At 36.9% G+C, this 13428-nt stretch overlaps 1 protein-coding gene across 1 annotated transcript in view; it reads right to left on the bottom strand.

The window, feature by feature from the left end:
- Positions 1–1177: 1177 nt before the first annotated feature.
- itga1 (integrin, alpha 1) overlaps positions 1178–13428 on the bottom strand; it is a 38240-nt gene continuing 25989 nt past the window's right edge. The window contains exons 14-30 of the mRNA XM_079449131.1: positions 12557–12817; positions 12128–12258; positions 10638–10801; positions 10402–10538; positions 8563–8673; positions 7217–7293; positions 6344–6470; positions 6091–6171; positions 5937–6013; positions 5754–5843; positions 5383–5491; positions 4847–4960; positions 4657–4761; positions 4455–4565; positions 4288–4383; positions 3432–3545; positions 1178–3319 (exon numbers count right to left, since the gene is read on the bottom strand). Coding sequence (XP_079305257.1) covers positions 3263–3319; positions 3432–3545; positions 4288–4383; positions 4455–4565; positions 4657–4761; positions 4847–4960; positions 5383–5491; positions 5754–5843; positions 5937–6013; positions 6091–6171; positions 6344–6470; positions 7217–7293; positions 8563–8673; positions 10402–10538; positions 10638–10801; positions 12128–12258; positions 12557–12817 — 1962 coding nt within the window. The 3' untranslated portion in view covers positions 1178–3262. The remainder of the gene's footprint in view (positions 3320–3431; positions 3546–4287; positions 4384–4454; positions 4566–4656; positions 4762–4846; positions 4961–5382; positions 5492–5753; positions 5844–5936; positions 6014–6090; positions 6172–6343; positions 6471–7216; positions 7294–8562; positions 8674–10401; positions 10539–10637; positions 10802–12127; positions 12259–12556; positions 12818–13428) is intronic.

Below are 13428 nucleotides of genomic sequence, written 5' to 3'. Positions count from 1 at the left end.
CAATGTCTGTAACTCTACTGACTGCTGAACTGGTAAACTAGTAACTTTGTATTGGCACCTAATGTACTATTGCTCTTTTATGACATATCGCTTATTGCTCCCTGAACTCTTTGTAAGTCGCTTTGGATAAAAGCGTCAGCTAGATGACTAAATGTAAATGGGAATCTGTTCTAAGCCATATGGCACATTTTCACCCATCAGTACCTAAACTAAACCCAGAGTTTTGTTTAAATGTACTGTATCTGATTTTATGTTTGAGTAATTTTGAAACCCATTATTATAAAGTTACTTTTTAAAGTTAAAGTTTTATTTTTATGGATCAATCAAATTATGCACCACATCACTGTCAATCTTTGGCCAATTTTATGCAAATGTCAAGATAAATGATCAAATAAAAGCTTTATTTTGTTTTATTTTTAAAGCACGATTGTCCAAAGTCAGGTTAGTGAATTGTCACATCCATACCGGGATTGTCACATCCATAACGATTCATATTCATAATGAATTCCTAAATAAAATATCTATTTTATGGTCTCTTGAGAGCCATCGCCTCTTCATTTGTTGGGTTTTACCGCTTTGAGCATTTTGAATTTTAATTCACAGAAATTTGTCAATGTGTGTTGTCTCTTTAATAATGTGCCTTTATTGTCACGTCCATAGTGCACGTATATATATCCCTCTTTAAAATAGTGAATTCGTGCATAGCTTGATATTTTTCTGATGTCTTGACTCAGGGGTTTAGTCAAATATTAACAGATGATTCAATGTGTTGGTAACCAATGCATTATTATTTGAAGTTTTGAGGTCACATCCATTACACTGTTATAGCCCTTTTGCTAAACTCTCTATTTTTTTATTGATGTCTCAGTAAATGTTTGTCATTATTGATTATAAAAGATTGTTGTAACAGGTTACACCAATAGTGTGTTAGTATGGTGGATGACATCATTTCAGTAAAGACGGTTTCATCTGATGCACGCTCTGGCCCGAAGTTTGCTATGAAACCTGAACGGGGGCAAATTCTCAAATGAACTTCTCCTTTAATATTGTATTTAATCTTGATGGTATTAAAACTTCTTATCAGCAACAGATTCTTTGTGGAGGTCCACCGGAAGTGAAATTATGGCCACATAAAGTTTTTTCCTACAGTATATAAATGAAAACACACACAAACATCGCTCATTAACTTTTACAATGAGAAAATAAGCATTTATTTTGTTCGCCGCATGTTTTTTGGACAATTTGTGCAATGCTTCTTAGCCTCGTGCTGAAGAGTATGTACAAAATGACAAACCAGTGCATTACACAGAAACTTCACAGCAGAGTGACTGACATAGCCAACGTTTTTTATGTGCATGAAACATGAACACTGACTGATCATATATACAATTGAATCTCATGGCTGGCAGGAACTATGTAAATAATAAAGAAAACATACGGTGATGAAATGACAAAAGTGGAACTTAGTCAAAAGTGATACTGTGACACGTGACAAAAAGAAGTACAATGAAGTACCATGTGGATTAAGAAACAACTTCTCCTGAAGCATTTTTCATTATCTGAAACTTTGCGTTTAGACATGACTGGGGAATAAATATCTCTGTTACAATGTTTCTGTTTGGTTTAACAGTTTAAAACATTGGCTTACTGCTTCAGCAATACATTTACACAGAATTTATCGAGATTTGAATTTAGACCCACTGCATTACATTAAGGCACTCATACACGTATGTACACTCAAATATCTGTCATTTAGTCAAACGTTGTGTAGTTAATAAAAATGATGTCTTTATTTCATTTTTTATGAATAACACTGCCATCATTCACTCGCATTTCATGCCGTTTCAAACACGTATGGTTTTCCTTGCAACATAAATATCACGGCTGTCCTGTCCTTCTGATATCTCCTATCTCCATATTTCGTGATTTTTATTTTTTGCCACAAATCCTTATTATTAGTCACCCTTTGTGTTTGTCACTAGGTTTTGCAAATAGCTAACCAATAAAAAGTATTAAAAAGTGCTTGTCAACTTTGACAACACAGTATGTAATGACTTAAGTACTGTGTTTTTTCCATTTCCTGAAAAATTCAATGTTTCTTTTATTAGCGATAATTGTGTATGTATCATTTTGAAAATGTTTACACTGTACTACGTTTCAAGATTCTTATTTGCTACTGCAATTAGAAAAAAACACTTTTAACCTTTGACATTTCTTGTTTAGTCAAGTAATTATTTTCTGATATTTACATATGGCAAGAACTAAACATGAAATGTAAATGACTGTCCATTTTTATGATTCCAGACACGTATGTGATATCTGGAATACCTGAGAAATGTCTACAACAACCTAATGTGGGTGTCGCACAGATGACGCAATCGCTTTTATGAAGCAGTTCTTTTACCATTATATTGCAATCATAACGTTATATACACTATAAGCTTTACATTTACAGTACAAATAGACCTTTTGTCTTTCGTTCGCGGTTGAAGACAAAAAGTGTGAAAAACATCAGTGCCAAAAACCTACTTTGTGAACTAAAAGAAATGTGCCGATTTTTATAATCCTATGACAAAACACAAATGAAAACAAACGCTTGAACTCAAAATCATCTCTGTACAGTGTCTTAGAAAAACAAGCTCTACAACTGAATTGAAACAGATCTCCATATGAAGGTATGTTTCTGATTTAGGGCTGTAGATCTCTGTAGAAGCTTTGGTGTGTAAAGTCAGTACAGGTTCTTGAGGTCTGCTGATGATGGATGTAAATGGGTTACATGTGGGTTTATTTGGGTTGGTGGGATGTCATTTTTTATTTATTTATGCATTTGGCAGATGCTTTTATCCAAAGTTACTTACATTGCATCATACATTTGTTTGTATGTGCAATCCCTGGGATCGAACCCACGACTTTGGCGTTGCTAGAGCTTACCACTGAGCTTCAGGAAACCTCATTTTTGGTGGACGGACCTCCTGTGTTTTGCTTTGGAAGCTTGAAGATTTGGCAACATGTCCACAAATCTTGTGGTGCGGGACTTCACATTTGGCTCATCGGCTGAATTTTGCAGTGGGGACATGAAGATAATTCAAGCCAATTGTTGGGTTCTCCTCGGTCAACTATAAGACGTAGGGATCGTTTGTGAACCCTGACGTACAGTGATCATCAGATTTCTGAAAGATGAATGTGATCTCGATGATGTTTGCTGGCTGTGTGGTGTGAGTTGACCTGAGGAATGGCGTCTACAGATCTGTAGGCCTTAAATCTATTCCTTCATATCTTCTTTCATGTCTTCTACTGATTTTCTCTTGAAGAATCCCGCCTGCAAAAAAATATGTTTATCATTCAACATCACAGTGGATGGGCGAATGGTTTAGTCAAACATGTGCATGTCAAAGGGGAGAAGCTAACTTAACGCAGACAACAATACTGACCTTCCATAAAGCGAAGATAACAAGAGCCAGTATTAATAATCCTAGAAGAATACTCAAGATAATAATCCACAGTGGGATTCCACTTCGTATGTCTTTGGTCACTTGAATCTTGACCTGTGAGGATAAACAGTATCAATAGTTATGATTTCAAAACAAAATGTAGAAACACTAGCGGCTAGTGTGAGGAGTTTGGCTGACTTCCTCTGTTTAGCTGGTTAGTGTGGTCTAGTTAGCCCATACTGTGAGACCATTCTTGAAGACATTTCAACATTGCGCTTTATTACACAATTGTGAAGTATGATTAAATAATTCACACATATGAATTGCAACAACCATCTACAAAATATTGAATATCTTTGGTATTACTCATATACTGCACATCCCATCAGAATTTGGCACACAGCGCTTATTAATGCTATGAATAGTGCAGGCCTGTTATAAGCAGACAACTTCAGTTAACATGTTCAATGTCAGTTTTTCTTTCGAAAGAATTCTAAAGTACCGTGTGTTTTCTATATCTTTAATGTTTACACCTTTTTTTACTTCTGTTACCACTGTCCATACAGTATATACTGTATGTAAAGCTGCAACAATGTAAAACTGTGAAAAGTGGTCCATACAGGAATACATTTAGAATTGAATTGATCCCTGTTAAGGTAGGTTTTGAGGCATGGTAGCTGGTTTGTGCTGGTCTTGAGCTGATTTAGGACCATCTTAAACCAGCTCAGGACTAGCTTAAACCAGTACATGACCATCTTAAACCAGGACAAACCAGCTACCATGCTTCATTTACGCAAAAAGTCAAAATATTACACCCCGTGTTTACTTCTAAAACCAGAGCCGTTTTCATACATACCTCTCGGGTCACAACGTTCTCATCTAACACAAACAGCTCAGTGTTTTTACTCTGCAGCGAAGCATCAACTGCCATGTAGATGCTGGAAAATTCTCCCTAGAAAAAGATACACGTGTTATTACATCCTATGGAGATGTACATGTAAAAGATGAGCGAGACGGTCTTACTTTGATAAAGGTAGGTCTCCACACTCGAAATGTGGCGTTGATCTGGTTGAAATCTGCAGGTGGGATGGAGCAGCTGAATGATCTGCAGGGGTTTCTTTCTTCTTTACAACTCTGAAAGATGGGGAAAAGATAAACTTTTATTTTGGCATCGATCTTTCATCATAACTGTACTCATTCATATGCACAGCAGTGTTTTACTCACCAAAAGATAAACGCTCAAGGTTTCTTTTTTAGAGGTCACCGAGTGAGGCTTGTCAGGATTGATGTTCAAAGGGTTAATTAAGTTTTTGCCGTCACACTTGATGTTCTGTAAGCATAAAATGAGGTAGTTGAGGCATTGTTGAATCAGGGTGTATTCATCCGTGCAGTAATAGATTTGAGGAAACACCCACAGCCGTATGGGTGAGATCGGTGAAGTACAGCAGCCAGTTTGCTCCGGATGTGCGATACGGGAACGTGACTGTGAGCTGCAGTGGAGGAGTCTGCATTTCTGTGTCTTTCTCGATCTGTTGAGTAAAATCAGGGCGTGAAATCTAGATTGCAAACACACTCCAAATACCCACAACTTCCAAACCAGTCCTGCATCCAAAATGTATTGATATTTGGAATTTTGGTACTTTAGCTCCCGTTGCCTCATGGGATGTAATAGCATCCATGCAATGGATACTGTGAAATCTCAGCGGAAACAGCAGACCACCTTCTCGCCTACGGTTTTCGCAAATTAACGTTTTGAAAGTATGGAAGAAGAGCGTTTTTCGGACACAGGGCAAATTCTTTTTTCCAAGATGACTCCTGGTCATATCAAAATGTTCTATTAATAACCATTAAACAGACACGGTTCTCTTATATCCTTCCTCAATCTATTCTCTCTCTTTTCCACATCAATGGCTATAGGACAAGGACCTGAAGGACAGCAGGAGGATCTTACCGTGTAGCTGACTTTAACCTCGTCTCCAATGATGCTCGTGTGGTTGAAAACACTGGGTATTGTGTCCTTCTCTTTTAATATAATGTAGTCCTCCTTCATATACTTGTTACTAGAGAAGACGTATAAAAACATTTAGAAAAGTCAAAGCCAAAAGGTGGAATCACACCACATGTGATTGATTCATACTTTAGAATTGAATGAATGAATAATAGTACAGAAAAAAAATGTTGCTTCAACATTAGAGATTATGCTTCATGTCCTTCATGTTTTTACGGACTGGCTAATTCATTTGTACCATTTTTGCACTTTTGCTTTAGTCCGAAACTGGCTGGTATAAATGTAAAGCAGTGAATGTGCCTTTCTGCACTTACGCGGTGAATCGCAAGTTGGCTTCGTGCTTCACACGAATGACGATGCTCACAAAGTTGTCTTTCAGTTCAGAATCTGGCTCTTCACTATCACTGTCAAATATAAAAATGGACATCGAAACGTCACTATTCAGTTTCCTATTTAACCGTGTGTCAAACAGAAAAAAGGATGGGCGTCATTCTTACGTGGTGGCAGTCACATTGATAACAATGTCCTTACGAATATTAGCAGGATTGGGCTCGAACTGAATTTTGAATGTTTCCTGTTGGATGAACGCAAAAAGAATTAACGAAAATCATGAATTGAGAATGGTAGTCTAATAGCGGTGGCAAATCTTACCTTTTTATTCATTTTGAGGAAAGGATATCCAACTGCACATACTATTCTGGTATTATTTGTCTCGCAGTCCTTCTCCTTAGGCTGTTAAGGAAAATAAATAAAAATGAGACAGTAATGAATATACAATACTCAAAATAAGCCCAGAGGCAAAAAAGTGTTAAAGCACAGATTTGAATGATATCTCTCAATCATATATTTTCTTGTTTTCTGTGGAAACTATTAAAATGTCTTTTATAAACAGAGAAAAACCCACTTCCACTTTGACATAGTTGATGTTCTCTGTGTGGCTCAGCGAGACCTTGGTGTTGTAAGCATTATCTCCGCTATTCTGGATCTCGATGTTGACGTAGAACTTCTCCTGGTTGCTCTTTATGAGAAGACTACAGAAATAAATCAAGAGGAGATGCTCAATTCAGTCGATGTACATCCAGTGTTCAAGGATTGTTTTCATTGCGTCCCGGACCAATTTGGTTCCGAGGCTGACATGAATCATGTTTAAAGTTAATTTACTGTCGATGATCTTTTACGATCGATTCATATTGTGCTTTGCTGCAACTATGTAAACAGAATTTGGAGCTACGGTTGAACGTGGTATTGTTCACAATATTCTTTCATTGTATTGAGGACCCCATAGATTTATCAAAGCAGTGGCGTAGACATTTTAATTGGAAGGGGGCTAAGAATCTTAAAGTGGGGGTCCACTAAAATGTGTACTTTTTGACTTTTTTCACAGTGATGCCAAAGAAGAATCTTTTTTGGTTCACCAAAGAACCATTTACTCAAAGGTTCTTATAAGGATGATTTCTTTGTTGCCTCTTTTAGTGTCTAAAAAACCTTCTTCTACCGTAAAAGAACCTTTCGGGCAAAAGTGCTTCTTCTATGGAGTCGTGAATTTGAAATGAATGCAGAATTGTTATATTTGAGTAAACTACTGCTTTTAGAATGGTTCTGTCCAACAAAACAACTGGTTCAATGTTTCAAGTCAACACAAGAGGGCAGTAAAACTATAAATGTAATAAACAGAAGACAAATACAATAGCAATCACTCACCGTACAAAAATGGGGTGAAATAAACATTACCATATTACAAAGATTAAAATGAACAATAAAAGCTACTACATAATACCTTGAGATGTCAGCCGTGGCCTTGAGGTGTAGATTAGCAACACACTTATCATTGTTTCCACAGTCGACCAAAGTAATCTAAGACAAAACAAAAACATAAAGAAAACGTAATCAAAAAGATGTCCACCAATGTGCTTGAACCATAATCTAATCAAATCTACACTATGTCTGCCAAACATTTCTAGAATTAGTCATCTGAAAAACTCTAAATTGAACTGTACAAGCTTTTAAGAAATGTTTGATTTTTTTTGTCATTTCCCAGCAACGTTAAATTGCAACAAGCATTACGGCAAATGTTTTTCACAGATCTGTCAGGAATTGCTTTCTGGCTTCTGTGCTTTTACTGCGGAACAGACACAAGTGAAGTGACGTTGAGGGAGTAACATTGTCTGATGTGTCCAGGAAAACATCATCTTCCTTCAGATAATCTTATCTCATAGTCTGCATGCTAAAATGTCCGTTTGGGAATTAGTGTGAGTGTGCGTGTAGAGAAAGAAAGAGATATAAACACTTGAAAAAACATTGGGTTATGTAACAAACATGCAGTGTCTACTTCAGTGACCGGGACTAAAACAGTCTTTTACAACTGACTGTAGGCTACTACAAACTGTTCTATCTATGCAAGGTCTTTCCCAAACCTGTTTTCGCCAATGCACCCCTTTTGACCAAAATGTTTCAATTTTACTGCTACCCCAAAATGTAAGTAATGTTAAAAGTTCACCAGTAAATAAAAATTCTGTCATGAATTACTCAAAAAAGTTGAGTTTCTTTGGAAGAATGTTAGCAACTGAGCTTTCTGAGGCACCATCGACTACTTTTAAAATGTAAATATTGAAAATATAAATATTTTCTTCAACGGTGCCCTAAGAATCCTAAAGTAAGACATTTATACAAGTTTTGAACAACTTGAGGGTGAGTTTTAGTTGAACTATCCATTTAATCTCTTAAAATATTTGTAATTTTACAATATATTTCAATGTTCAATCTTTTAAGTTCCTAGCCAGTGAGGAGACGATCAATCACAAGTCATTCTGTCCACTTATAAAACATGCTCTACATCTAGAACATCCCTGCTTCTGCATGTACGACAGCATTTCTCCTCAACTCGGTGACAGTCTCCGAGCAGCTAGCGCTTATAAAATTAAAGTCCTAATTTAGTTCATTAACTTCATTTGGAGCCGCCCAGACTGGCTCATTCTGTCCAATGAGCATTATAACTGTAGCAGTCGGTTCAGTGGTAGTAGTGAACATTGTGCTCTACGCCCCAGACTTGCACTCTTAACTGTAAACCTGCACCTCTGCAATAAACACACTTATACTGCAGGAAAAGTGAGAAAGGCATCTTACAGTCTTGTTAATTGATGTTGGTAACTCCCCATCCAGAACTGGACCTTTATCCTCATCCGCTAACCCAAATTCCAGCGTGACCATAATGGGATCCCTGAAATCCAGCTTATCCTGCGGGGGGAAATAAAAGATGTTGCCAATTTTTTAACAACACAAATAAGCAGTTAGAGAGTTTCATAAACGGTTCTAAATTGATTCGCTCACTAGCATACTTTAACTGCAACTGGCAGTATGGCAGTGCCATTAAAAAACATTAATAATAAATATACAGTGTATATATTATTGATTTATTTATATTCATTTGTTATTAGTTTATATAGAATATTTATTTTAAAACTTTGTATGAAACGATACTCTTAAATTTGAATCTAATACCCCCGGGCTACATATACCTGATTTGTGGTTATCCTATGTATGTTTTATGTTGTCCCTGTACCGTATATCATCCTTCTTTTAGAGGTCAGAGGTGAGCTATGCACTGAAGTGGGATGCGATGCAGTCTCTCAACAGAGAGCGGCATTTTTACTGTTTTACACAGGCCTTTGATCAGAGAACTTCTGGTTTTTATTAAACTCGAGTCCTCTCAGATTCAGTCGCTTTGTTTTATGCTCTTAATCTACCGAGAAGCATTCAACATAACATTATCTAGATCAGAAGCGAACAAGATACACAGGGACTGGTTTTATAAGTGGGTCTGTATGTTTCGCAAAGTACAACGATATTTCATTTTGATGTTCAAATGAGAGATTATAAGTGTTGTTAATAAAGTATAACGACTATAAATAAAATACCAAGAAGTATTATAAACAACGTATCATTACGTATTAAATATAAAGAATGATAAAGTTTTATCAATAAAGTATCATGAAGTATTATAAACAAAAAGTATTACTAAGTATTACTTACTAAGTATTAATATCAATTATTATAAAGTTTTGTAAATTAAGCATGTAAGGGATAATGTACAGACAGCCGGCTGCTTGTACATTATCCCGCTTATTACACGGCTCCTTGCCACATGGGGAATAAAAACTGCACATAAACTATGAATTAGAAATATTTTATTAGCTCATTTTTACCGAATGCAGAATTTCTGCGAGGAAAAGACGTTAAGTTTCAGTTTTAAAGTAAGAAACGACGTACAAAATTGGTTTAATCATCATAAATCTAATGTCATATATGTTATTAAAACATTTTGTGTAATATTAAACTGCCCCCTCAAAATGATTCGCAGCGTCCGGGTTACAGGGTGTTATTAGTTTTGAGCCGTTGTTATTTGAAAATAAATAACAATAACAATATTTGAAAATAACAACCCTTGGAATGTCGCGACTGGCCAATCAGAATCAAGCATTCGAATGAGCCGTGTAATAAGAAGTATTATAAAGTATAATAAATAAAGCAACCTGAAGTAATATAAACAAAGTATCCTTAAGTATTATAAAGTATAATGTCGTTTTATAAATAAAGTATAGTTTAGTATTATAAACAAAGTATTGTTTAGTATTAAAAATAAAGTATTACAAAGTATCATAACGTTTTATAAATAAAGTGTCATGAAGTGTTAGAAATAAAGTATCGCAAAGCATTATAAAAAAGTATCATGAAGTGTTAGAAATAAAATCTCACGAAACATTATTTATTTTAAAATTAAGTTTGAATTTTAGTTTGAATGAAAGATTACTGTTGCACCGATAAAACCATAATTTACGAGAATAAAGCTGTAGCATTTTGAAAAATATATATTATATTAAGACAGCGGCATCATAGCAAAAGGGAGGTACAGTTGCGCTGTACAGCTACTGCTTTACTTGTGTATGAAAAGACTGATTTACTTGCCGACGTGTAGAAGGTGTGTTCTCTGCAAAGTCTGTCATCAATAGACAGGTTTTTCTGCAACCTTCTGTCTTCTGTTTCATTGAAGCGTGCTCTGGAGATCGCTCTCGTAGAGTCCAACACTAAACTGTACCTGATGACTGAATAAAGAGAAAACACAAAATCTACTGTGAAGTACATTATGAATGAAAAGAATGCAGTCAATAAAAATGTGTCACTCAAGCACGCCCTTCGCTTACCAGTTCCTGTGTTCGTATCTTTCTCAGACTTGATTCGATACCGAAAGCACACTCTGGTCTTCGCACAGACTGTGGTCTTCCCGTGAACTTGACACGTCTGTTGGAGATTGATCTTGCTTGGGTCAAAGGTCATCTCTGCACGCAGTTCCGCAACATCTCTAGACCTGGAAAAAACACATAACATTTTTACAAGATGCTCATGTAAACTGAATGATGTTGGGAGAATAAACAGGCGTTTCGCTTTATTCTGTACAACAACAGCTGGTTCCAAGATCTAAGACTGATTTCCATCAAATAAAACCCTCAAGTGTTAAACAATTTGTTCAATTAAATGCAAATGGAGAACTCCTGAAAGGTTGGGTGGCGTAACCTGGAGTGTAAACATGGCAGAGGTCAATAAATGTCATTGTTTTACTCTACATTTGCTAACTATTAGCTTTGGGGTTATGTTATCGACATTCAGGAATCAGGGAGTGACTCTGATCTCTGTTGGGGGATCTAAGATAAAAAACACTGCCAAGAGTTTATTTTGTGGTTGGAGACCCTCTCACACAATTTTAGAGCCAAAGTTTTAGAAAAAACAGGGTCGTAGCAGAGGGACATGACCTCTGATGGACAAGGTAATGCAGTGTGGGATATTTAGGCTTTGGTTCAAATTTTAAACTGCTGTGGGTGGGAACAGGGAAACTAGACATCCAGAGGGTAGTGTTCAAGTTACATACAGACCCAGTGGTGCAACTTTGTTTCGTAAAGTGGTGGTGACAAAGACAACAAAAACAATACTTTAATAAATGGTTTCTTTTATAACTTGCTGGGAATATTTATCATATATATTTGACGGTCTGTCCATTGGCTACTCTGCTTTTCAGCTACAGCTCTCACAGTGTGTGGTTCCCAAACTGTCATTTGGGGAAGGTCACTTGGCTGTTGAGGTTCATTTATCTCGAAACTGTTTATTTCTATGACTAAGATGTCACTAGTTCATTGGTTTACACATATTTTAGCTTGGACACTGGATGTGCAAGCAAGTACGGATGATGCACGCATTTCATACTAGCCATGTTTCTGGAGTCGCGGCTCTCTGTCTTCCACAAATATAACTTACGAGTGCTAGCAAGATGGTGAGAAAGTGAGAAAGGTTTTCCCACTAGTTTTAGAGGTTAATGGTCCTAAACAATACACACCTTCCGCAACCGTAGGCATTTCTAACTTCTTCCAAAAAGTGCCGAGTGCTGTCCCACATGTCCCACCCGCAAATTACAGTACAGTTCATTTTTTCATATCATCATATCATGAAATCTAGCTATGCCTTTGTTAAAAAGTCCAGATGAAATTAAAATCAAGTTTTTCTTGGCTTTAAGTATAAATATGTTAGCCTTAAGAATATCTATAAACTAGTGTGTTCCAAACCTTGGCCAAAGGGTTTTGGTTTTGTGACCGTGGAAATTACACACTGTGCCTTTAAGCGAACAGAAAAAAGTTACACTTACCAATACAGTGCAGCTCCTCCTATTCCACCGATTGTAACATCTACAATACCGTCATCATTTAAATCCATGATGCCGTGAATTGACTGACCAAAGAACTTCATTTTTTCCCCATCTCCTCCAGCAGCAATGCGCTAAACACACATAAAGAGACGATACAAAGTTTTTAGAGAGATATGATTTTCATATGAATCTGTCTCTTGGTTTTGTACAATATTTAATACTGTTTAACGTACAAAAAAAATCATAATTGTTTTCAGTTCTCTGAAATAACAGTAGCTTATACAATACAATACTTAAATAATCAGCAAACATCACAAACCTATTGGACAGAAGTACTGCCCCTAAACATTAAAGTTCAGTCTGGTTAGGACGCATTAGGAGGAATGGTTACTGGTTAGGAGTAACTTAGATTCCTATCTCATGCTTTACCTGCACATATTTCATCTTTATGGACTGCTGTGAACCATGGTAAATATACACCGCCCCTCTGTGGTCATTCTCCAGTGGTGATCCAATCACTATGTCATTAAAGCCGTCCAGGTTGAGGTCGGGTACAGCAGCAATCGCGGTGCCGAATCGTGAACCGCACGGCTCATTTTTACTCTCGCTTTTACAGTTGCTGCGCGAGTGAGCCATACAGCACGTCTGATTGACTGGCTTCAAGGTCATCTCATGTTCAAACAGCCCGTCCTATGAAGGTAACAAGAAGATAGATAACTTGAATGCTCAGAATAGTGCAGATCTTCTTGTGGGCCCTTGGCTTACTGGTTAAAGATCAGAACTGGAAACCTCAGCGTTCTGCACGACTGCCCAACTACTGGCATTGGGTTCTTCAAAACAAAGCTTGAACAACAGTATGTTCAAGTATTGTGTGAACTTTGTGTCTGGTCCATTTTTTAATTGTAATTTTGGTTCTTGTTGAAAACCGGTTTGACTGGTTCAATGCAAAAACTGTCAAGAACAATAGACCGAGGAATATGAATATCACCCTGCCGTTCACTATAAAATGCAGTACAAAAAAACTATAAAAAACAGACCACAGGCAAACTACCCAAACCAAAAGATATTGCTCCATTTAATCCGCTTTTTGGATGCTCCCGGGAGCAGGTGTTCTGCATAGGCTGGTATTTTGCAGGAGATGTTACAGTTTCATTAGATTTCCATTCCCACAATGCCAAGCAACCGCCCTCGCTCATTCCAACTAATTCCCAGTTCTGGGACCACTCAGACTGAACACATACACAACACATAATCCCAGAACGATACACACACTCAGTGCCACAAGACAGATTTACAGCTCC

This window comes from Barbatula barbatula (genome assembly GCF_947034865.1).
Source record: "Barbatula barbatula genome assembly, chromosome: 24".
Classification (NCBI taxonomy): Eukaryota; Metazoa; Chordata; class Actinopteri; order Cypriniformes; family Nemacheilidae; genus Barbatula; species Barbatula barbatula.
Note: the sequence above shows the minus strand (reverse complement) of the source record. Positions and strands in the feature narration are given on the sequence as shown.